Here is a 23,995-nt window from a genome sequence, read left to right as displayed (position 1 = left end):
GGCTGCGGCTCGAGGTTATTTTTGGACGCCGCATTTACTGAGCCAACCGTGGGCTGTAAATTCTGGCCTCCGATCAGATTGGGTTTATCATCTTCTGCTCTTACTTCTTATAATATCCCGGCCTGGCCCATCTCCGCATCTGGTCTCTCCCCTCCCACCCCATCTTTCTTCCTGTCAACTGTCACTATTCCTATTACTGCTTCTCCTCCTTGCCTGAGACAGTCACTGTGCTCAAGCTTTGACTCTTCTGTGATTGTTTCATCGCTTCGTCTTTGACCCCACCGCACCTCTCTCTGTTCTCTCCCTCGATCCCACCGTTTCGTTAGCCTTCATCGTCGCCATGGCTGGTCCCGGTGGTGGCCCTCCTCGCAAGAGCCACACCAAGTCTCGCTTCGGCTGCAAGACATGCAAGCGGCGGCACATCCGCTGTGACGAAACTTTCCCACAATGGTATGTTTATCCATCTGTTGTTTGCTTGTCTTCTGCAGACTGCAGCTGCGTGGAATCGCTGCTGACCATCACAGCCGGAATTGCACCAAGCACAACTGTCGCTGCGACTACATGGATGTTGCCACGGTCCACGACGACGCATCCTCTATGCGCAACGTACCCGACCTGCTTATGTCCGCCGAAATCGAAATGGAGATCAAAAACTGGCAGTTCACCGGCGTGGCTCCGTTTGCTGAGCTGCTGCAGTTCCCGCGTACCTGCTGGACTAAGCTCTCGCTGACTGATCTGCGCCTGATTCATCACATTGTTGGTCTGTCTATTGATCTCCAGCGACGCGGTCTCGCTAGCTGCACCATCTGGGCGCAGAAGATGCCTACGTAAGTGCGGCCTGATGAGCAAATAGGGTGGCAGATTTACTGATGTTTGTATAGGTTTCTTGCTATTGCCATTTCTAACGACTTTGTCATGAGCGCCATCCTCACCATGTCCGCCTCCCACCTCGCCTGGATCACCCGCAACCAGGAGACGAAACAACTTGCCTACCACCACCGCGGTGTTGCTATCCAGGGCCTACATAATGCCCTGGGGGCGTTTTCGAAGGACAACTGCGATGCAATTCTGGCTGCCTCGATTATCTTGTCGTGGCATGCGTCGGAGTGGCAGAGCTGGGCGTCTTTGCAGCAGGGTCTTACAACGGTAAGCATCTTTAATTTGTACGCTGATGGCGAGACTGACCCGAAGCAGGTATTGGGTTCCATGCATCCGATGTGGAAGCAGGAGTCCGAGTTGGCTATGTTCCTCGAAAATCAGCGGTACCTGGGGTGCACCAACACTCCCGTCATGTCGGGCTATCAGTTCCAAGACGAAGACTTGGCCAGCCTCGACCAAACCGTCGTGGCACTCCAGGCCCTGCAGAAGCGGGTTGCACATAACCATGAGCACTACCGTCGCATCGGGGAACTCCTTGAGTTTGTACGACACTTCCAGCGAGATCTCCTCTCCCAGACTCCCGAACAGGCCTTTGAGCGCATGCAGCCGCTACGGAGATGGCTGTTCTGGCTTCCGCCTGCCATGCTGCGACCTGAAGATGCCGACATCGGCTCGCTAGCCATCCTGGCCCAGTTCTTCGGGGTTGGTGTGGTCCTCGATAGCCTCTTTCCGGACTTGGGCGGTGCCTACCTGGGCCCGCTCTCCATCAGCCCGATCGAAGAGATATACCGCATGGTAGTTGCTCGAAGCACTGCCGATCCTTTCCACCCCGATGCACACCTCGCATTGTCTGCCATGGACCTTCCCCGTCATATTGTCGCCAAGTACAAAAGCCGGCTCCAATGGTCTCCGCGCACCTCCCTTGACCACTACTCTCCTGCACCTCCCAGTCCGTATCACAGCATCCACGATTACCGCCTCGCTTCGTCCTCTCCGTCTTCCGCCTCCGCCACGTACGCCCCTTACACCCCGCCTCTGCAGTCCCCTCCCGAAGTGACCATCGCCAGCCCCCCGTTTGACGTCAGCGGAGCCTATGTGACGGCACCGGCGTCGCAGGCCTTGTATCCGAGCTCCCCACGGCTGCTCTCGGACCCTCGTGACGATCTCTCGGATTACAGCCACGCGGGATCTCTGCAGCACTCCCCTGCGTTTCCGCCCCCATATCTTGGCGACGTGGTGTGCGGGGGACTGCCACGGGTGAACAATGGCGGGCTGGGGCTAAACATGCAGCTGTACGAAGAAACTCCGGTGATGGTTGGGGGGTACAACACGGCACCCGAGAGGGGATGGCACTAGGAGAACCTTGGAGTGATTTCGATTCTTTTCCTATGTTTTAATTTTATCATCATTAGCTACGGAGCGGATACGGAAAACGGCATAAAGCGGGATCAGATGATCTGGGATAGGACCGCCAGGGTGTTTTGGTTTGGATTTTCTTTTTCTTTTGTCTTGAATTTTTACTTGGGATGGGCGAAATAGAGGGATGGGATTGGAAACTGAAGCTGCCTGCTTGGCTGGTTGGTTGCTTATTTTCGTACGCTAGCGATATGAGTGATTATTTTGATCTGCATGCATGCATGACTGACTGAACTGTTTGGTTGGTTGATTTGATTTGATACTTGTTTCTCATGATACGCTGAAGCGCGTGGGATGATGTTCCTAATGTGATGTGACGAATAACCGATAAGGTATATACCCAAACTAATGATGAACTACTCTCGAGATCGACTCGACTCTGCAATGCCAAGAAAGAAATAATAATAGTTGTAGATGAAACAACGACAGTTTCACCACTTATCTAAGCGACAGATCGTATGCATGATCACCGTGCCCGATGTCCTAGTAGGAACCGAGTATGTTGAGTAAGGATGGTTAGTACTTAGTATCTTTCTAATCAAAGTAACATCCCACCCATATGTTACTAAGGTACTCCCTGTTTCATCCCACCGATCCATACCAGCTGAACTAACCCTTATATAGTCTAGTGAATAATCATGTATATAATCCTCCAATTAATATACAAGGATTGTCATTTGTTCCTCCGCCCCTGTAGTCTAGATAGTAGTAGATACCCTGTAATGTTGAGGAGTGATCTACACGGCCCCCATGTAACACGTGTTTCTGGTGCTTTCTAGCGCTGGGACTAAGCATGGGAGGGGGTTCAGAAAGCTAACTAACCCCCATGCTAGTAGTACTTACTTACTTACTTGTTTACTTTAGTTAGTCTGGATTAGGAAGGTAAGAATTGGTTTAGATTGGTCGGGATGAGTAGGATGAGGATGAGGATGTGTGTGCATGACCAGGATGGGGATGTCTGTGCAATTTACTTGGCGAAAGTCATTTTAGTGATTACTTACTAGATACTAACTTAGTATGGCTGTGGTGGTGGTGTGATGTGACTACCTAGTAGGATTATTAAAATCCAACAGGGTTTCAGCTGAAACCAACAGTTACTATTTATTAATCTATATTATAGTGGTGGGTGGTGATTAACACTCCCACGTTTTCTTCTCCGTCTTCCGTCTTCCGTCTTCCGTCTTTTTAGTCGGGTTAGTTTAGGCTGTCAGCTAGACTAGCTGGTTAGTGAGTTAGTTCGGTATTACTAGGTGGTTATTTATTTGGCCACGTGTGTCTTAGTCTAGTTCTAGTCTATCCCGTTCTTCTAGTCAACTAGCCTAGTCTACTTCTATCTCGGCTAGTTACTTGTTAGGTGCTCGCTTATGACGTCGATGTTTGGTTCTCTTAGTCAGTCAATCTTGGTGATTTGCTTATCTGCTTGGCGGGTTTGTCTCTTGTCTTAGAAGTAATCTGCTATTACTGAGTGGAGCTGAGTAGTACTATATGGTAGTGTCTTTAATGGGGAGCTAGACTGCTAGTATGGCTGTAGCCTCGGGGTATTTCCGGATCGTAGGTGGGTTAGTTAGTTAGTTACTGAGTAAGTAGTTGCTAGGGATTTTTTGTGCTAGTGGGTGGTGCTGATTCAGGTGTTGTATGTGTGGTCTGTGTGTAGATGAGTCACCGCTGAACTACTTGCGGTGTTTAGATCATGTAGGATGTTTTGTTGGGAGCGAACTATGTCTGAATGGATTGGTGATTTAGGCCTACACTGCAAGGCTGTGGATGCTGTATGTCGTGATCAGTCATGTAGGTGAGGCTTTGCTGTCGCGCTTTGATACGCGTTTTGTTCTGCTTAGCTAGTGATCAAGACTTGTTGGTTCCCGGTCCTTCTCCTGAGTCATGACAGCGGAAGAAGTAGGCTGTGCTGTGCTGTGTTGGACATCTGAAACGACATCAAAGCTTTAGATGAGGGGTACTGCGGGATTATCTATCCTTCTGCTATGACAATCTGATATCATATTGGGCGATGGAATCCTTCCGTAGCTAGTCAAAAGTGACACACACTAGTTTAGGCAGTTCCTAGCAATGTTGGAAATCCGTTCAGATATCTGCAAATACAACACTGGTGCCTGGTCGATCATTCCTGCACTGACTGATCGTGTTGCTCGTCGACATATCGAAGTTGATGTGGTGTTTCGCATCGAGATAGCGGACTTCTCCTTTCTTTTTTGATATATTGGATATTGTTGTCATATCCTTATCGGGTAACTGTTTGAGGTCGAGTACTCTACCATTCTGCTCTCCTGGACGGTCTTGGGTATGACGGATATGTTTTGTTGGACGATCCAGGATAGTATGGTTTGGGCTAGCGAACGGTTTTGCTTTTCCGCCATGTCGGCTACCTTGTAGCTATTAGTCTCAGTAATGGTCACAGGCATCTTGGGGAGACCTACTTCTGGATCGCTCAAGCGGCCTGGTCGGTCTGCGTTCGGATTGACTGCGGCTACTGGCTTGCCGCCGAGTGGCTGGTGAGCCACTACGTGAATGCCCTTAATTTTGCAGAAGTCCACCAGCTCAACTTGGGGTAAGTATCTAGAGGGCCTTAAGTCAATCTGAAAGCACGCAGTGGGACAGCTCGAGTACGTACGGGTGAAGTTCGATCTGCTTGACTGCAGGAGGAATCCTAGAGGACTTGAGAAATCTCTTCAGTTTTAGGATATTGAAGTTGGAGAAACCTTATCAAAATGAGTGTCTGCATGCCATGTCAGGAGGTGCAGGCCTACCAATCATTTTCGCTTTTCCCTTATCGACCAGTCTCTCCATCGCTGCCCAGGTTGATGGATAGTCTCTCGACATTTGATAGTCAATGATTGGCCATCGTTTGAGAACCTTAGTACACCGTAGTATGATGAGGGGATACTCAAGGTATCTACCTTTCCATTAGGATGACGCATTGTGGTTTTATCCGGTCCAGGACTGTATGCATGGGGAACTTGATAGCTATTGGTGGTGGTAAGGCAGAGAAGGGATCTTTGCCATACAATGCATCAAATAGAGGTTCACTATCCACGAAGACCATCAGTATTATCTCTGGAAGTGATATACATCTATTATAAACAAACCATAGTCTAGTTGCAGCCTCTCCAAGCTGAGGTCGAGGGCTCTCTCGACATCGGAAACACAGTGCCACGTCTGAGCTCTGAACAAAGAGTCAGTTCCCCTAGTGTAGCCACAAGCGCAGGTGCTTACAGCTTAGTGGTAACAATGATCTCCTCCAGAGATATCCCGCTCTTCTTGATGACCTCGCCAACCTCCCTCTCATTTCCATAAGCAATAGTGGTGTCTATGTGTCTGTAGCCGAAGCGCAGTGCTTGTAGAACACCCTGCTTGATGTTTCCGTTGCCATCATCACTCTGAAAGGTGCCGAAGCCGACAGCTGTGCATGCAATGTCAGAGGTGAAGAGAGATGTGGGTGGCATGATCTTTGGATATGCTTGGAGGGAAGGAGAATGACAAAGAAACAAACTCAAGGATGCAGGAAGTACCCCGCCCAAGTACCCCATCCACCGACAGGGGTGCTGCTAATCTCCACTCCGTGGGCGCTTATCCTTTCGACTTACATGTCTGCTTATCTGTAGTACTATACTAATCAGGTGCATGCCATAAATGAAGCTATATTCGTCGAGCATATTTCTTCTAATGAACAAGCAAAGTTCCGCGCATTCTTCCGATACTTACAAGAAGCCCAGGGAAATATAGAAAAAACGTCATGATAAGACTGAACTATTGCGGACAAAAAGATATATATGCCTTGATGGAAGGTGCAGATGTTCGCAACCAAACTATGATAACTGGCCTAAGATACCTTAGATGCTGTCACAGAGCATCCTGGCATACTCCTCGTAGCCTCCCGGGTACTTTGCAACCAAATGTCTTATTTCTTCAACTACCCTGGTGGATGATTAGCAACCTAGGGCCTAATTAAGGTTGAACTCGACTTACGAGTTTCGAAAGCTAGTATCCTCGGGGAAGAGGGCCGCGGCTTGTAGATTAAAGCGCCTGTTCCGAATAAGAACTATTTCAGAAAGAAGTGCTTGAGATGGGTTCTTACATTGAATATAATGCAATCCTGTCATCATAGTCTTCTATTGGGGCAGTCTTTGGAATAATTGCATGATAGGCATCAAAGAAGCTTCTGTCAAACCCATTTCGCTCAGGACGCCAATTGCCCAATTCGTCTGCAGGAACACGTTAGTGAAACTCAGAACTAGACTTACAAATAGCACATACACTCATTGTGTGCATAAAAGCTCGCAGGATCATATATCAGCGGCCGCCCTGTGGCTGAATCGACTGCGACATTTCCGCACCACAGGTCTCCATGGACGAGGGATGGCTTGATGGACCGCCCTCCTGTTTCCATTGGCCTTAACAAGCGGGGGATCACTTTGTCAATCATAGCAGTGTCTAGGCCTTCCAGCCCAGGCCACGGCCCACCACGTTCTATGCTCATATTTATCATGTGCCTAAATCCGATCGTGAAGAATTCCTCCCATGTGTCAGTGTAACCATTCTCCTGAGGCAGGTCGCCGTTGTATGTCACGAGGTGGAACCCGAATTTGCCGTTTGGCGAATTGCTCCTCGAATGGAGAAAAGCGACCTTCTGGCAGAACTCTGCTGGTTTAGGGGCATGTTCCGCAAATTTGTAGAAACGACAGAGATAATAATGTGCTCCTGAAAGAGCACTGAAGGATCCCCATTTGATTGGCCTGGGAGTGAAGCTTCCAACTATGCTGTGGATTGCCAAAGTAGCCTCGAATTCTCCCTTGAGGGCTTCCCTGCCATGATCCCCAAATGATATCTACCAAGAACCTGTTTAGCAGAGCAAAAAGCGTGCGGTATTTTCGAATGTGTTTAAGTGCCATAGGAAGAGTTACCTTCATGAAATAGCTATCTGTCTGTTCCTGGGCCTCGACATCAATCCGATATCTCTGAGCCCAGGCCGAAGAACCAAGGCTAACGATTTTCAACGGTCGACGGAACAAAGCAAGTTCTGTTATTACTTTTGTTATTATCCAAACTTAGGGTGCAGATACGTCGCCAACACATTCATACCCGATAAAACAACATGGTCAATGACCCTTTTCTTCGAAATGCCGTCCGCCACAATTACTGGGGAGACTGGAAACGAGATTGCTTGACCATCGCACTGCAACATGATGGCTGCAAATTGAAAATGAGCCTGTATGAGGCAGATGCAGTCGATGCGCGATGTCGTTGAACTGATGTGGGACTGTCATAACCATTGAAAGCAAAGGAATGATTACCCCGCCGTGGTTGCCGTGTTCAACGAGCAGGGGTGTGATGGTGCCAATGTCCACCGGGGAGCCCACTTGCCTAGCTCCTACACATCCTCTTCCAAAGGATTGCGTTTCAATACACCTATGACTGGGATCAGTAGATAACGCGCTGACAAAGCAATACTTATTAAAGAACTACACCGACATCACTCCAATATTATAACGTTGGATCGCCCCCTTCAAAAGATGAAGAAAGCGCATGGATATTTGCAGATCAACATAATGGCAGCTGGTTATGTCGACAGTACACAAAATATCTGCGGAATGTTTTCCCATGGTCTCCTTTCTACTACTCGGTTAATATCAAGCATTAAAACTGGCTTGACAGAAATCAATAACACTTGAGGCTGGCAAAGAGTCGATCTACGAATCATACACTGCGCAGTGTGTCCCGCTGCATCCTATAGCCGCTCAGCCTGCATGAGTGCGATAGCACGGCGGGCAGCGCTTAACCGAGACATACGACTGGCTCGCGCAACGAGTATCCATTCGCTGCGCGCAGAATCTCAAAATAGCCCAATGCAGGGAGTCGTAAGCGAGCAGCTTCCAGTGAGGGGCACTGGTGATGGAATGTTTGGAGTTTTTATCCCCTACCAGCACCTGGCACCCCTGTTGTTTAATGATTTAGACGTCGAGACAGAATTCCGACGATATTGACATGCTTTTGTAATGGATAAGGTTGGCCTTGCAACTTTGAAAATTCAAAAAGCGGATGCTGAAACGAAACAGTCAGGAGGGAATGACACTACGGCGGAGAGTTATGGCTGGTTCAGGAGGTCGTTCGGCAGGCTCCGTATCGATCGAAGATCCAACGTTGCTCAAAGGCATACTGCTCTTAATGACAAGCCATTCCCTGAGAGTGAAGACGTCAAAGGACCTCTAGGTCTTCAACTGCTTCGCACCGTTTCAGAACCGCTCGTCGACTTTATCTTCATCCACGGCCTCGGAGGAGGGTCTAGAAAAACATGGTCCAAATCACCAGACCCATACCATTATTGGCCCAAAGAATGGTTATCTCAAGACCTCGAATTTGAGCAAGTGCGTATATATAGCTTTGGATATAAAGCTGATTGGGCCGAAAAAAGGGCCAGTGTTTTGAACATCCATGACTTTGCGCTGTCCTTGTTAGGAGAAATCAAATGCAATCCAGACATTCGTCGAAGCAATGTGAGTCATGCTCCTATCTATACTTATTCCAAACTGACGAATTAAAGACAAAATTGGTACTTGTTGCACATAGTATGGGCGGGCTGGTTGCGAAAAAGGTAGACCATTCCATGTCTAGTTCCGTCCGCTTCTGGGCTCACCATCCCACATGCATATATTCTCGCTCGAGAGGACCCTACTCTGAAGGAGATTGCAGCACGAATACATACATTATACTTCCTCGCCACGCCTCACCGGGGCTCCGATCTTGCAACGACTCTCGCAAATGTCCTTAGGGTGTCCTTTGGGCCTAAGCCGTTTGTTCTAGAGTTAGAACGAAATTCCGACTCAATCCAGTCTATAAATGACAGTTTTCGACATGTTGCGGATTACTTGCACATATGGTCCTTCTACGAGACTCTTCCGTGCAATTTCAAGTTGACAAGCGCTATTATTGTTGACAAAACCTCAGCCACTCTAGGCTACTCAAAGGAGCGATGCTCACTTCTGAATGCGGACCATAGGGGCGTGTGCAAATTTGACAGTCCTGCAGATCCAAATTATAAGACAGTTCGGAATGCTTTTGTCACTACCATCGATTCCATTGTTTCTCAGGGTCAGTAGCTTCCGCCGTCATACATGCCGAGGTTATTCTTACCATTACTATCATAGATTCTGAGAATGTGAAGGCGGCCCTGCAGAAGCTGTCCAGATTGACTGGCATCAGTGATGCTCCAAATAATGACCGTTTGGCGCTGGACGAGCTGCGGGCTACCGGAACCTGTGAATGGTTGACAATGAGGAAGCAATATGCTTCGTGGAAATTGGGAAACTCCGATCGGGCCATCTTCTGGCTCACGGGTAATGCTGGCACAGGGAAATCAGTCATTTCGAGCTCTATAATCGATGACTGCGTGAAAAGCAATTTTCGATGCAGTTATTTCTTCTTCAAGCATGGCGATCGAGATAAGTCTACAATCACCAAGTGTCTCTTATCACTTGCCTTTCAGATGTGTCGAATGGATAAGAAAATCCTTGGGCAACTTGCCAAGGTCTCACCCGATTCTAGCACGTGGGAGCAATTGGACGAGCGAACATTGTGGCGTGAGATCTTCCTGGAGTTTATCTTCAAGAAGCTGAAGCCTACTTCATGCTACTGGGTTATTGATGCTCTCGACGAGTGTCTCAAACCGTATCTCCTTATTTCCCTATTTACAGAATGTCCTCCGTGGCTGCGAATATTTGTCACGAGTCGCAACGGGCTGAAGATGTCTCGATGCCCTCCATCTCATTATCACGCCATTGAGGAATACACTTTACAGCCCCAGGATACAATGAATGATTTAAGGATATTTGTCAACTCGAGATTTCAGTACATCCCCATCGCAGCTGATGACGATCAGGGAAGTTTCCGAACCAAAATCCTGGATATGGCTAATGGGTCCTTTCTATGGTTATCCCTCGTAATTCGGGAGCTTGAGACCACATTCTCCGAAGAAAGCGCAGAAAAGGTTATCAGTGAAACGCCTATGGAGATGCACAATGTCTACACGCGAATATTACAAAACATACCGTCCCAGAGCCATGATTTGGTCCGGTCCATCTTTACCTTGACTTCGCTAGCGATGAGGCCGCTTTCCGTTGAAGAGTTGAAGCATGCCATAAAGATCGACACCGGTGAAACCGTACACAGATTGGAAGATGCTATCAACACCAATTGTGGACAACTCATTAAAGTTGGCCGAGGAAATGAAGTACAATGTGTTCACCAAACTGCTCGGGCATTCTTGTTGGAGCAGGAAGAAATTTCGCCCTTTGTCATACACAGGCCTACAAGCCAATTGCGGATCGCAGAGCTCTGCCTAAAGGCATTAAGCAACTTCATCGACAATGCGCCCGGCAGACGAGGATCAGACGCACGTTCTCTGCCAATCACTGCAGAGAGCAACATCGCTGATTATGCCGCAATTTATTTTTCTGACCATCTGAATGATTGCGCTATAGGAGAACCCAGCATATGGGATTCACTCCTGAAGTTTATGGAGGCTACTGCATTACCCTGGATTCAGTACCTCGCTGAGACAAGGAGACTACAGTATGTCACGCACACTGCAAGGAACATGGCCTCATTTTTGGCATGCAACAGTGAAAAGATTCCTATACCAAACGAAAAAAAGAAGCAGCTACGGAAGTGGATACACGATTTGCTAAGAGTGAATGCCAGATTTCGGGTAGCCTTGGACACTTGCCCTTCAGCAATCCATACAGTCATTCCATCACTCTGCCCTTCGGAGTCAATGATATCGAAACAATACACCTTGCGCCCTCGTGGCATCATACTCAAAGGCCTTGAAGATGATGGCTGGAGTGAATGCATGTCTCGAATTGATTATGGTACCTCACGGACGACTGCAATCGGCCATGGGAATTTTCACTTTGCTGTTTCGTTGTCCGATGGAAGTATCACTCTTTATCTTTGGGAATCACTGGAAAAGAAGGCCATTTTCACCCACGAAGAGCGAGTGACAATACTTAAATTTAGTGATGATGACCAGTACTTGGCCTCCAGTGGCCGGCGCAAAATCAAAGTCTGGGATTTGCAGACATTAAGACAAGTGCGAACTTATGATGTCCCGCACCAACCTCTAACCGTCACATTTCATGAAAATAGCAGTGTTTTAGTAGCCGCTACTCGAGGAAATTACACAACTTCTTGGATTCTTGAAGACGAAGAAAGCTTGGGAGACACTCGTCCATGGACCCAGCGTTTCCAAGAAGTAACAGGACAGACCAAACCAACTCAGCCTCCAGCAATGGCTCTCTTGTCCAATGATGGCTCTTATCTTGCAGTCAGCTACAAAGGCCGACCGGTATATGTGTTTGAGATGACGACATCGTCTCTCGTTCAAGCCTGTTACAGAAACAGTAATATGGCCATCGAATACATTGTCGATGGCATGATCTTCAACCGAAATCGCAATGTTTTGGTGGTCTCATATGGCGATGGAGAGCTTGTGGTCTATGATCTGTATACTGCTGAGTTATGCTACCGCAGACAGAATGTTTATGCTCATACTCTCGCCTGTTCCCCAGATGGTCGCAACCTTGTCACTGGCAGCTCTCGGGGCACTTTGAGTATCTTTGAGTTTACCGGGGCTCAAGGGACAAGCCTAGCACTCATACATCGAATTGATTCGTCTGAAGATGGTATCCGCGGGATTTCATTCAGCGCCGACAGCCTGCGGTTCGCTGATATCCGTGGTTCTCAGTGCCGAGTATGGGGACCGGATATTCTGATTTGGGGAGAGCACGAAGATGATAGTGAAAGCGACTTCAGTCAAGCAAGGACCCTCGAGACTACTTCAAGTCATATGGAACGAGCCGCGGACGTTCAAATAACAGTAATCCGTCCGCACTCAGATGGAAGGTACCTCTTCTGTGGAAAGGAAGATGGATCCGTCATGTGCTTCGACGGACAAACCATGCGACAGAAAGAAGTTTGCCGGCACGCTCTGGGTATTAGGATAACCTGCATGGACTACTGCAGAAGTGCCGGACTACTTGTCACAGCAGACGAGTCCAGTCGCATCCTTGTGTCCAAAATAGAGCCCAACGCGGATGAAGATGAGCTGATTACTACTGTGAACGAAATACGATCCGGGGAGCCTGTACTGGATCTGCTGTTCAACACGAGCGGAACAAAGGTCCTGATTGAGGGAAGACACTGGGTCAAGGTGTGGACGTTGTCTGGAGACCAGGTTGACTTTCGTCTCTGTCTAGATGACTTTAGCCATGACCACGAAATTCTTCAGCACCCTCAGCGTCCAGACTCTTTCTTGGTTATAGGTGCAGGTAAAGCCTATGTGTACATGTGGGACCGTCCTGAAGAGACGACGGGTGAAAAGTGTCTGAAGGAAAAGCCACCTAATGATGATAGAAATGATGGAATAGCTTCACGGCTTGACACCTTGAATAAAACTGGAAGACCAATGAGTGCTGGGAAATTCGTTGCAACGATTGGCGAAAAACATGCTTATAAGAAGGCTCCACATTCCAAGTTGAGAGTTTGGAAAGCAACTGAACTCCACCCGGACAACAAGTGGCCCAATGAATATCCTCTTCCAGACTTCGAGAATATATCCAGCAGAATACATCAGATTATCGGCGTCTGTGGGGGCCTATTTCTGTTTGTGGATAGCGACTTCTGGGTTTGTACTGTTGATCTGGCTCAATGGAATACCAACAGGCAGGGCGCATGGCGGCATTTCTTACTTTTATCAGAGTGGAGAGGAAGCAACGAAAACTTTCTTGTTGAGTACCTACCCGCCACCCGCGACTTTATGGTCATACAGAGGCATAACGTGCTTGTTATCAATCGCGGGCTCAATGTTGCGGTGCCGTTGGAACGGCCTGCAGCACTTGGTAGCGTTATCTCGGAATAAAATAGACAAGCCAGACTCGAAATAAAAGCTTGAAATGCAGAATCCTGCTACCCTGCAATTGACGACACGGAATTATTTCCACGAACACTGTGAGACTACGTGGCTTTCATCTGTTTTCCAGCTGTCGGCTAGTCATCCGTCCTTCACACACCATAGGTCTGGAAGGAAGAACGCATTTCTTGGCTCATTTGCCTGCATGCCTTCGCTTCTAGTCTAGAGATAGCAAAAATAAGGCAGACATAGATTTCCGGATGATTATTGGCCATACCTCCCTGTCAGGGCACAGGGCTGATATGCCGGCTCCGATCCCGATTCCGTTTCCGGCCATGAGTCCGATCCGGTTCCTCCGACAGCAATGCTGATTGGCCCGGTCGAGGTCGGTTCTATCTTTATTGCCATCTGTTGTTGGTACTTTCTCTGGATCCTTGTCCTGCTACTCTTCAAGGACCTAGCACTGACAGTTTTATAATCTGTTTGTTTCCTTTACAGATGGACCAGCTCAAATTCTTTTGTCACTTCCTTCCATGGTGGTCTGACGCGGTATTCCAAGGTCTTTTACTGAAGTGAGATGCACCGACAACATCGGAGGCGACATGCCTGCGCCAGGTGCATTCAACTCAAGGTTAAATGTGTTCCGACCCGAAATTCGGTCCCAGGTACACCGAGTTGCGAACGTTGTATGCGGCTCTCCCAGCCCTGTATCGCCCCAGAGAATCACGGGGCTGGCAATAACAGGTCAGCCTCATCACATTCCCAGGACATTATTTGAGGCTGACGCTCTGTTGAAAAGTAGGGAAAGCCGCATTGACACCCTACAGAAGCAAGTAGACAGTTTGGTCACCCAGGTGGCATCAATGAAGGTACTTGCTCCAATCCTCGGTAGTGAACCAACCTATTGAATTATCCTTACCAGAGAAGTAGTAATGACAACCTACCTTTTCGAACACCAAAACATCAATGCCACCTCAGCAAAGACGATTCAGGCTATAGCAATCATCATGGGTTACCTGCTGGTAACTCACCATCAGGGATGCATGCAGAAATGGACTTTATCTCTCGTGGGCTTTTCACTCTCCTAGAATGTGAAGAGCTTTTGGCAAAGTTTCGCTTGCACAAGATGCCCCTGTTTCCCTTCGTCATGATTCCCACTCAGCTGGGTGTTCCGACACTTCAGCAGCAATTTCCCTTTCTCCTGCTGTGCATCGTGACCGCCTGCCTGGAGCACAAACCATCGTTACAACATAAGATGGAACAAGAAGTCAGGAGGTCCATCGCCACTCGCTTGGTAGCCAACTTGGAGAGGAGCTTGGATCTGCTCTTAGGACTTTTGGTCCACGTTGCCTGGAGTTATAATCACTGGCCTATCTATGATTCCCAGTCTCCTATGTTTCTGCAAATGGCGGTCATCATTGTTGGGGACCTAGGCCTAGACAAAGGAGACTTTAAGATGCAGGCTTCTCCGGTGAACAGCCAGGTTGCTAATCAGATAGAGATTGACAGAGGTTTCTGGACCTCGGCGGCACAGCGGGCTCTTCTCGGATGTTATTATCTCTGTTCGAGGTGAGTTAGTAGGACTCCCCTTATTCCGGGAATTAGAAGCTTACGTTCATGATATCCATAACAGATCACTGTTCTTCCGAGGACAGCTAGCCATGAAGTATACTGAACGGATCAAGCGGTGCGCTGAGATGCTTGCACTAAAGGCAGAATACCCCACCGATGTAGTGCTCGGGGTATATACAAAGGAGTATACACGCTTCAGGACTGATTGGTCGCCTGTTGGGAAGCATTTCTTGGGAGCAGATGAGAGCATGGCCTGGCGGAAGCTATCTGACTCCCTCGCACTGCAACAAAAGCATACAGAGGAACTTCTCCGTAACCAAAATCTCTGGGACAACTGTGAGTCATCCCCTAAAAATATACTGCTGTGTCAGGCACTAACATCTACCAGGGGCTGTGCGCCTAGAGCTTAGTGCAACATCAATACTAGTTCTTGGGCGGCACCACTGCATTACCCACTGTGATCTACAGCAGCTTCAAGCATTATCCTCGTCAGCATACAATACTATCAACATGTTTCTTGCAATACCATCACCAGCCCTCGTTCACCTGCCTGCTTCATCATACAATATACTTTGGTACAGTCTTCTGCTTCTCTCAAAGCTCCACTTGCTATCTCATGCGCGGTACGACATTCCTGGGATCAAAGGACATGATGTACACACCCTCGGACTTGCCCTGATGAAGAAAATGGAAGGCAGTTTGCGAGAATATGACGCTTTAATGAACTGCAAAATGGTGTTGACAAGTATGTTGGTTTGGCTGGAGAATACCACCTGTGAGCGACAGCAAGAGCAGGTTGATCTCTCAACACAGGGATCGGGATATGAGCACGAAAGTACGCGGTTGCATCATCTCGGTCCCAATGCTTTGCGGGGGCACGCAAAAGAAGTGACAAGTAGCCGAACTGGTATGTGTGGATGTCGTTCTCCGACCGCCACGCATAAATCACCTACAGTGTATCCAGGAAGTGAAAGAGAAGATCGCGATATGACTTTGTGGGAGAACATGTTGGATGAGTTTGACTGGCACTAGGACCCATCCGGCTCCGATAGTAAATGACAACATGGTGGCCGGTAAGGAATTAATGTAACTAAAAGAAGATACAACTACAGTTTGATACGATTTTCGATTGATTAGATTAGATACGAGTCAAGAGCTCCACAGCTCATCATTGGTTCAGTGACGGCACAGATCGGCGGAGTTCCCCTGCACACAGCGGAAGTGGGACACGTCGCCACTGCTCGAGCCAAACAATAGCTCTGGGGATGATCCGGTTCTATGAGGAGAGTATGATGAATATTCGGTATTTTATGTACACGATGAACCGAGCGATCCGGTGGTTGATTCCTTCAAACGCATTCGAAAGTCTGTGCCCAGGTGCATACTGACTGTTCCACATTATTCCCTTTTTCCACAACCAGATGTTGAGCAACAGTTTCACGTGAAGCACTTGAAGGAAGGAGATGATTTCCGTAATGGCTACATGATATCCGACGTTTCACGGATTTAACCCTGGAATGGCAGCGGGACGACGGGGATTCTGCACAAACCGGGGCCGCTGCCGATCCACTCGCCAACCCGATCCAGCATCATCCGCCGATGTATGACGAAGCCTTCGGCGGACGGAGCTGATCTTAACCTCCGTTCCTGAACGACATATAGACATGGGACGATCCATTGGAACTGTGTTCCTGGCCAGACCTCTTGCGCTTTAACCATCCAGCATGCGTTATCTCTCCCTTCTATCCGCCCTCGCCGCCACCGCGCTGGCCCAGACGCCCCCGGGCAGCTCCCCATCCACCAACAAGAACTTTGGTGTCGCCTTTCCCAATGCCACCGTGACCCCTGGTACCTGGGTGAGCCCGGATGGTACATACTCCGCCCCTTACATGGTGTAAACTCAAAACTAACCCCAAGCGAAGACCTCACCAGCCAGCCAGCTATCTATGTCACCGAGAACCTGAACAAGGATGCCACCTACATGGTCGTGATGCTCGACCTCAACATCCCTGATTCGGATGTCACCACCGCCGCTTACTACGACACTCTCGTCCCCGGTTTGGCTGTCAACACCACCACTCGTTTGCACTGGTGGGGTGGCAACTACACTATCCAGAACGGACGGTTCCTTAACTCCAGCGACGCTATCTCCGAGTATACGGCTCCTCGTCCCCGCGACAGCACCAACCACACCTATACGCTGTATCTGTTTGATCAGCCCCAGGGATATGTGCCTTTTGAGGAGGCTGCGAACGGGACTTATTACTCACAGACTGCTTTTGCGCGGTTCAACTTCACTCTGGAGCCGATTTTGAAGGCGGTTGGGGGGCCGGTTGCGGCGAATTACTTTTTGAGTGATGAGATCTAGACTGTTACACAGCCTGGACTGGTAATATCTATGCTTCACGGTCAGCTCTTTGTGTATTAGTGTACCATACCCGTGATTGAATCTTTACTATGCAGAAGTGTATAAGGCTCAGTAACAGCCAAAAGGCACTAAGATAGGTGCAATGTAACGATTACCTGACCCGCTAAGCAAGGAAGAGACAAAATTAGATGAGTCCTAAACATCTCAATCAATGGGAATGTTTATGTGCTTGCGACACGCTTGGAAGCTTGATCAACGGTTATGTGAGAACTGGGTCTCACATTACCTACCTGTAGTGTTTCTATCAATCGAAGCTTATGAATGATGCGCATTCTTGGCTCCAAGACTCAGATGTCTTGTATACTGCCAAATGGTCGAGCGGTTAGCTCCAATGCACCATTGGCAAATTTACGCTTAAAATGCACTAGGAGCGCGTTCCGACAGGTGTCAACACGGGGTTGAACGACTAGCTCAGACATGAAGTTGTACTATAAATTGAAAAACAAAGGCTACAATAACCTGTATGAAGGAGGACAATGAACAGTTCATAGTTATGAGGTATATAAATATCCAACTTGTTATGTGAAGTTCACTAATCGAAAATACAGACCCTCAATTATGTGCCTCGGCAGAGTGGAGGCCACTAACCACTAGCCTTGGCAGCCAGATAAATGCCCCTCCGTGAACCACCACCCATAATCATTTAGTTTAAACTCTACTACTTCTTTGATCATAAGGTGTCCCCAAATATCCCCATCTCACCAACTACCAAGAAAGCCAAGGTCCACTGTGATAGGGTAGTTCGTCAATCCCACTGCTTACGCTGACACTCACAAGCATCCAACAAGGCTGAGAGCTACCCCTCCAAACCCATCATCATATATTTACCCCAATCTCACCCTACCCCCCCTTCAAGTGCAACCGTCAATTCATTCTCAAACAAAATGGCATCCACCGTCTACCCCAACCTAGCCAAAAAAGCCACTCTCTCCGACGGCACCACCTACGGCTACGTCCACGTCCCCGCCACAGAAGGAAAACCCACCTTCCTATTCCTCCACGGCTACCCCTCTACCAGCTACGACTGGCGACACCAGATCGCATTCCTACAGAAGGGCGGATACGGTGTAATTGCGCCCGATTTGCTAGGCTATGGCGATACCGACAAGCCGACGGACCTCAAGGCGTATCGTTTGAAGGTCATGAGCCAGCATGTGATTGAGATCCTGGATCGCGAGAATGTCGCTCAAGCGGTGTTGGTCGCGCATGATTGGTATGATACCTGTACTTCATTATATAAGTATGTCAATTGCATGAATGGATACTAATACTAGGGTTTAAGGGGCGTCGGTCTCGCCTCCCGCGTGGCTTATTACTATCCCCAGCGGTTCTACGGGTTCGTGAGCATTGCGGTCGCGTATAATGCGCCTGGACCGAAGTTCGATCTTGGTATGTCTCCATAAATTTAGTTCTATGTATGTAGCTATGATTGGAAATAGTTGCTGACAGTGATAGACGGTCTCCTCAAACACACCGAATCCCTCTTCGGATACCCCGTCTTCGGGTACTGGCTCTGGCATAACACCGACGAAGCAGCTGATGAGATGGCAGCTCATGTATGTACAATTCATCCATCCACACATCCTTATCCCCATCACTCCTCTCCCCAAACTATATGCTAATGAATATACAGCCCGAATCCGCTTTCAACCTCATCTACCCGCAAGACCCAGCAATGTGGAAAACCGACCTCGCGCCCATCGGCAAAGCAGCCGAATGGGTCCGCTCTGGCAAAACCACCCCTCTCCCGTCCTGGCTCACCCAGGAAGACTACGATATTCATCATCGCGTTTTCTCGGAGGGTGGATACGCTGGTCCGCTGTCGTGGTATAAGGCTGCGATTCGCGGCATCAATACCGAAGATGAAGCGGACATTGAGGGTGGAGTGGGGAAATGCACTGTGAAGAATCTGTATATTGCTGCTAAGCAGGACTATGTTTGTCGGATGGAGGTGGGGTCGCATATGACGACTACGAATGTGGTGGATTCGAGGATCGAGGTGGTGGATGCGGGTCATTGGGTGCAGTTGGAGAAGCCGGATGTTGTGAATGAGTTGTTGGTTGGGTTTGCGGAGGAGGTTACGAAGTAATTTCACTTTACTTCTTATCGAGGGGGGGTAGTTTCAGTATATATATCTATAAATTATGTACATGCTTGCAAACTACGTTCATAATCAGGCATCACCCACTTAGACATCCATTCCGACTGCAATACCTCTTCAATGGTCAGTCTCTCTTTCGGTTTAAACCTCAACATCCCCCGCATCAGCTCCAAAATAGCAGCAGTCTCATCATCACCAAAATCCCCTACTCTACCCTGCCGTCGATACTCCCTCACTCCCTGCTCAAATGTGAGGTCCAAAACAGGCCACACCTCGCGGCCTTCCACTGGACGCCCATCCTCATTAAAGAAATAGCTCCTCTCCTCCCATGCACTATACCACGTCTGCGGCATAGGCCCAAGTACATCAATCTGCTGAGACGTGACTTCATCCTCCGGCGCCTCGGTACTAAAAATAGCCTTCATGCCCAGAATCTCCCACACAGCAGTAGCTAAACTCCAAATGTCCGCAGGGTACGATAGAGGCGCCTGGGGCTCAAACAGAGCCTCGGGTGGGCAGTAAGGCACAGGGGTGTGGCAATACTCTCCAGAGCGAGGGGATGAGACGGGGGAAAACGCCTCTCCGAAATCGCTCAAAAGAACCTGGGCGTCTTGCAATGTGGATTCCTCGGCTTTTTTTCCGAGGTAAAGAGGTAGCACTGCTTTTGGTGGAATGTGTGGTGGAAGTGAGCCTCCATTGCGCTGTGTGATTGACACCGTCTCAGGATTCCCGTATTGTTCGTAGAATTTCTCAGTAGAGAGACTGTCGAAGCTTGCTGGTAGCTTCACCAAGATGTTACGAAGATGGATATCTTGTTTTTATCAGCATCGACTTGAAGAACTGGATCATAGCGATCAACTCTGAGCTTACCTCCGTGGACATAGCCTTGCGAGTGCATGTAAGCGACAGCTAGTATAAGGCCCCCCGATAACGCACGCGCAACGTCAAGGGGGAAAAGACGGCTGAAAGATACTTCTCTGAGGTTGCATCGTGCGGGTGTCGTCGTATAGCATGGATGCGTCCCGTTGGGACCAGTCACCTCGAATTCATCTAACGGTACTGGGATGGAGTCGAGGCCCGCCCGAACAGACGATGGCACTGAAGCGGGCGCCGAAAGAGCCCGCCAAATCTTTGTTTCATGCGGGAGGGAATTCGCTATGCCTACTTTGACGGCGACGTAGCGTTTCCGGCGGGTGTCGCGGGCAAGCCATACGGTCGAGTATCCCCCGTACCCGAGCTTGTCGACGATGCGATATCGGTCATGTAGTAGATCCCCTATCATGACGGGATGGTAGCCTCCGGGTCTATATTTTTCGAGAGACTCGGCGCCGTCAATCCAGTTGTACTTGGGGTATGGCTCGCTTGATGAGTTGTCACTGCCTGACGTCGTCATAATTGAGTAGTGGGTGCGAATACTAGAGTTGAATTGATGCCTTGGATATTTATTGAGAAGTGGGTGACACCGTGAGGTTAAGGGCTGAGGTGCTTTGGATGGTGAGAGAAAGGATGGACAGGTTGACTTAATCCCCTGGGTGTTTAATCTGGTCACTGTGGAGAGATCTTTGTCTGGTTCTGACTGGTTCAAGTTGTATTGAGAGAGCTGGTATTGGGGTTTGGGGGTTGTTGTGTAGGATGCGGTGTGACGCGTGAAGGGAATGGGTATTGGGTGTTTGACGCGTAGGGGAGGCCATCGTGGGGGCTTTGGTATCAATTGATAGATGCGCAGCATTGAATAACGCGTCGTGATGGATTGGGAGGGGTGGTGTTGAAGTGGTTGTCGGCTGTTGTTATGTATGGAGCAGCGATGCGGCAGATCTACACGGGGTCGTCGATCCTTGTGTCACCTGTCACTCCGTCGACATAGAATGGTCTTTAGTAAGTAATAATAAACGTGATAGGCGACAAATCTTCTACTAGGATATGCAAGTCTCACGCATATTCTAATAACGTCCAATTGATCTTCCTCCATGCTCAAAAGCGCAAAACTAACCCCACATCATCCCCCTCTCTGTAGAGTTGATCATCATGAACATCTACCAACGAATCAACATTGAAATCACCTCTTCGTCTCCCTCACCTCCCCCAACACCACAATTCCCAACTTCTCCCGATCCGACCATCCATTCTCATCCTCATGAATTGCTCTCGCAATCTCTGGCTCTCCCACTTTCGCCTGAAACCGCTTAAACGCAGCCTCATCCTCGAATGTCAATTCCGCTATCACGTCGAATGAGAAATCACTCTGTTGTCCGAGTAGCACGGTGGTAGGATATGTTCCCTCTGAAGACGGAGCAGTAGGACGATCAATGTAGCTTCGTCGATGAGAGAGGGGAAAATCAGGACCCGTAAGACGCTTGACTAGTTCGATGTGCGCTTCTAGACGGGATTTGAATGTGGAGGGGGAGGTTTCTGGAAGGCGAGTTGCTTTGAGGAGGATCTTGAATGGCATTTTGATTTTCTTGCTGTGTTTCTTGGCTTGATTGTTTGATCTGTTCTGATTCTTGGTTTGGGGTGCGGAACTGGGTTGGTGACGGGGGGATTGATGGGTTGATGGGTCGGTGGGTGGGGATTTCCCCTTCTCCATGTAAGGGGCATGGACAATACGTAGTCCGTTGCTTGGCGGATTTGTTACATTTTACGCTGACTACATGGCAGGATAATAGTATATGTACAAGTATGAAATTTCCTGTCTAAAGGTACTGCAGTTAATGCACATGAAGAAAGTTTTTCTAAAGTATAGGTCACAGGTGGACAATAAGATAAGCAAGTGAGTGTAAGAAAGCGTAAGCAAGATTTGTGAATGAAGGTAAGAAGGTAACATAGCAAGAGAATGTGTGAAGCATCGTACAGAAACAAGAGAGTGTGTGGAGGCATCGTACAGAAAAAGGAGGACAACAAGTTAAAGATTGGCAGCAAGGCTCAGCTCATGCTCGAGTTTGATCAATTAATAGCAGCCCCGCTAATAAGCAGGAGTCGCTTTAGGCATGACCATCATGGTGGACGGGGTATAGGCAGGAACTCCTGGTGTGCGAGAAGGCGTCGCCGCACTAGAGGCGCAGGAGCTAGATGTCTGGCTGGATGACCACAGCGCATTATCGGCCACACCACCATACCAAATTTGCCACACAGGTTTGTTACAGGCGTTCTCGTTGTACTGGAACAGCCAGTTGTTTTCACCATCCGTGCCAGTGGGCGTGTAGTAGTATTCAGCCGGCTCAGAAGTCAGCCCAAGAGCTTGGTTGACTGTTGATGCGATGCGCGAGATTTGAGACGCGTACTTTGCGCCTTGTCCGTTGGCGGCAACAGGCGTGCCAATGTAAATCTCAGTGCCAGGGTCGGGGTACGCGGCGGAGCCGGTGAGCTGTGGCAGCTTGAGGTTCACGTCGTTCGTCAGGTAGCTGATGATGTTGGTCTGGAATGCCTGCTCGTTGAAGGCGACAGTGCCGTTCTGGCTCGACACAAATCCGGGGAATTCCCACAGGTGCGCCTCGTACACAGCGTACCTGGAGACAACGTAGAGAACAGTGCATCCGCGAACATTGGCCTGGGAAAGGCTGCTTGTACCGCTGCCAAAAACAACGGATGTAGATGTAGTTACGCCGCTGGTGCTCTTAGCAAGGGGCTGTGCGGTCTGCATCTGGGTGGACATCCAGGTGAGGAAGCTGGAGGCCCTCTGAGCGAGCCCTCTGCTGAATAGACCGGACCGTCTGAATGACGTGCTTGAGGTATCGGTCGTGTCGTTTGACAGACATTCGGTGCATTGCGGGCTGCACAGCTCCGAGACAGCTGCGCTTGAGCTGGCAGCTGGAGAAGCGGAGGATGAAGTGGCAGGCGAGGTAGTGGTAGCTGAGCCATCATCAGAGTCACCAGAATCATCGCCGGTATCATCTCCGGTATCGTCACCAGTGTCGTCGCCAGTGTCGTCGCCAGTATCATCACCAGACTCGTCACCGGAGTCGTCTCCGGTGTCATCGCCAGTGTCATCGCCAGTGTCATCGCCAGTGTCATCGCCAGTGTCATCGCCAGTGTCATCGCCAGTGTCATCGCCAGTGTCATCGCCAGTGTCATCGCCAGTGTCATCGCCGGAGTCATCTCCAGACTCATCTCCGGTATCGTCACCAGTGTCATCTCCGGTATCGTCGCCAGAGTCATCACCGGTATCATCGCCAGAACCGTCACCAGAGTCGTCACCAGTGTCATCTCCGGAGTCATCTCCGGAGTCATCACCGGTATCATCGCCAGAATCGTCGCCAGAATCGTCGCCAGAATCGTCGCCAGAATCGTCGCCAGAATCGTCGCCAGAGTCGTCACCAGTGTCGTCACCAGTGTCATCTCCGGTATCGTCACCAGAGTCGTCGCCAGAATCATCTCCGGTATCATCTCCGGAGTCATCGCCCGATACATCTCCTGAATCATCACCAGTTTCATCACCAGAATCATCACCGGTATCGTCTCCAGTATCATCACCCGAATCATCACCAGTGTCTTCGCCTGAATCGTCGCCGGTATCATCCCCAGCGTCATCGCCAGTATCCTCTCCGCCATCCCCATCATCACCCGAGCCATCATCAGTCGGCTGAGCAGCTTCAGAGCTAACCGGGGTAGCACTTGTGGAAGTTGCAACGCCCGAAGAAATGATCGGCTTAGATGATGACACAGTATGAGATGAAGTCTCCAT

The 23,995-nt window shown here is 49.2% G+C and overlaps 10 protein-coding genes across 10 annotated transcripts; 5 read left to right on the top strand and 5 right to left on the bottom strand.

Annotated features, from left to right (window-relative positions):
• Window positions 1-340: 340 nt before the first annotated feature.
• Window positions 341-2,235, top strand: AtWU_03964 (putative C6 transcription factor RosA-like; the record flags this gene model as incomplete). Its single annotated transcript, XM_035499075.1, has 4 exons — window positions 341-450; window positions 525-827; window positions 882-1,146; window positions 1,195-2,235. The coding sequence occupies 4 exons, from the start codon at window positions 341-343 to the stop codon at window positions 2,233-2,235; spliced, it is 1,719 nt and encodes a 572-aa protein (XP_035354968.1).
• A 2,142-nt stretch (window positions 2,236-4,377) lies between these two features.
• On the bottom strand, window positions 4,378-5,756 carry AtWU_03963 (aldo/keto reductase; the record flags this gene model as incomplete). The annotated part of the gene is made up of 5 exons (XM_035499074.1): window positions 4,378-4,686; window positions 4,731-4,869; window positions 4,925-5,012; window positions 5,400-5,476; window positions 5,527-5,756. The coding sequence occupies 5 exons, from the start codon at window positions 5,754-5,756 to the stop codon at window positions 4,378-4,380; spliced, it is 843 nt and encodes a 280-aa protein (XP_035354967.1).
• Window positions 5,757-6,143: 387 nt separating this feature from the next.
• Window positions 6,144-7,495, bottom strand: AtWU_03962 (aldo/keto reductase; the record flags this gene model as incomplete). The annotated part of the gene is made up of 6 exons (XM_035499073.1): window positions 6,144-6,228; window positions 6,280-6,336; window positions 6,389-6,515; window positions 6,568-7,138; window positions 7,215-7,330; window positions 7,393-7,495. The coding sequence occupies 6 exons, from the start codon at window positions 7,493-7,495 to the stop codon at window positions 6,144-6,146; spliced, it is 1,059 nt and encodes a 352-aa protein (XP_035354966.1).
• Window positions 7,496-8,306: 811 nt separating this feature from the next.
• On the top strand, window positions 8,307-13,225 carry AtWU_03961 (WD40 repeat-like protein; the record flags this gene model as incomplete). Its single annotated transcript, XM_035499072.1, has 5 exons — window positions 8,307-8,315; window positions 8,367-8,804; window positions 8,852-8,876; window positions 8,923-9,399; window positions 9,456-13,225. 5 exons carry the CDS (start codon window positions 8,307-8,309, stop codon window positions 13,223-13,225), a joined length of 4,719 nt encoding a protein of 1,572 aa, XP_035354965.1.
• A 1,030-nt stretch (window positions 13,226-14,255) lies between these two features.
• Window positions 14,256-15,820, top strand: AtWU_03960 (killer toxin subunits alpha/beta; the record flags this gene model as incomplete). Its single annotated transcript, XM_035499071.1, has 4 exons — window positions 14,256-14,785; window positions 14,850-15,124; window positions 15,177-15,695; window positions 15,753-15,820. The coding sequence occupies 4 exons, from the start codon at window positions 14,256-14,258 to the stop codon at window positions 15,818-15,820; spliced, it is 1,392 nt and encodes a 463-aa protein (XP_035354964.1).
• A 692-nt stretch (window positions 15,821-16,512) lies between these two features.
• On the top strand, window positions 16,513-17,156 carry AtWU_03959 (YbhB/YbcL family Raf kinase inhibitor-like protein; the record flags this gene model as incomplete). Its single annotated transcript, XM_035499070.1, has 2 exons — window positions 16,513-16,657; window positions 16,711-17,156. 2 exons carry the CDS (start codon window positions 16,513-16,515, stop codon window positions 17,154-17,156), a joined length of 591 nt encoding a protein of 196 aa, XP_035354963.1.
• A 944-nt stretch (window positions 17,157-18,100) lies between these two features.
• On the top strand, window positions 18,101-19,305 carry AtWU_03958 (alpha/beta fold hydrolase; the record flags this gene model as incomplete). Its single annotated transcript, XM_035499069.1, has 4 exons — window positions 18,101-18,429; window positions 18,499-18,605; window positions 18,672-18,772; window positions 18,850-19,305. 4 exons carry the CDS (start codon window positions 18,101-18,103, stop codon window positions 19,303-19,305), a joined length of 993 nt encoding a protein of 330 aa, XP_035354962.1.
• A 53-nt stretch (window positions 19,306-19,358) lies between these two features.
• AtWU_03957 (kinase-like protein) lies at window positions 19,359-20,710 on the bottom strand (the record flags this gene model as incomplete). Its single annotated transcript, XM_035499068.1, has 2 exons — window positions 19,359-20,128; window positions 20,188-20,710. The coding sequence occupies 2 exons, from the start codon at window positions 20,708-20,710 to the stop codon at window positions 19,359-19,361; spliced, it is 1,293 nt and encodes a 430-aa protein (XP_035354961.1).
• A 663-nt stretch (window positions 20,711-21,373) lies between these two features.
• AtWU_03956 (EthD domain-containing protein) lies at window positions 21,374-21,766 on the bottom strand (the record flags this gene model as incomplete). Its single annotated transcript, XM_035499067.1, has 1 exon — window positions 21,374-21,766. The coding sequence occupies one exon, from the start codon at window positions 21,764-21,766 to the stop codon at window positions 21,374-21,376; it is 393 nt and encodes a 130-aa protein (XP_035354960.1).
• Window positions 21,767-22,276: 510 nt separating this feature from the next.
• Window positions 22,277-23,995, bottom strand: AtWU_03955 (uncharacterized protein; the record flags this gene model as incomplete). Its single annotated transcript, XM_035499066.1, has 1 exon — window positions 22,277-23,995. One exon carries the CDS (start codon window positions 23,993-23,995, stop codon window positions 22,277-22,279), a length of 1,719 nt encoding a protein of 572 aa, XP_035354959.1.

The sequence above is a fragment of the Aspergillus tubingensis genome, assembly GCF_013340325.1.
Source record: "Aspergillus tubingensis WU-2223L DNA, scaffold_6, whole genome shotgun sequence".
In the NCBI taxonomy this organism is placed as follows: domain Eukaryota; kingdom Fungi; phylum Ascomycota; class Eurotiomycetes; order Eurotiales; family Aspergillaceae; genus Aspergillus; species Aspergillus tubingensis.
This window is presented reverse-complemented; position numbering and strand designations above follow the sequence as displayed.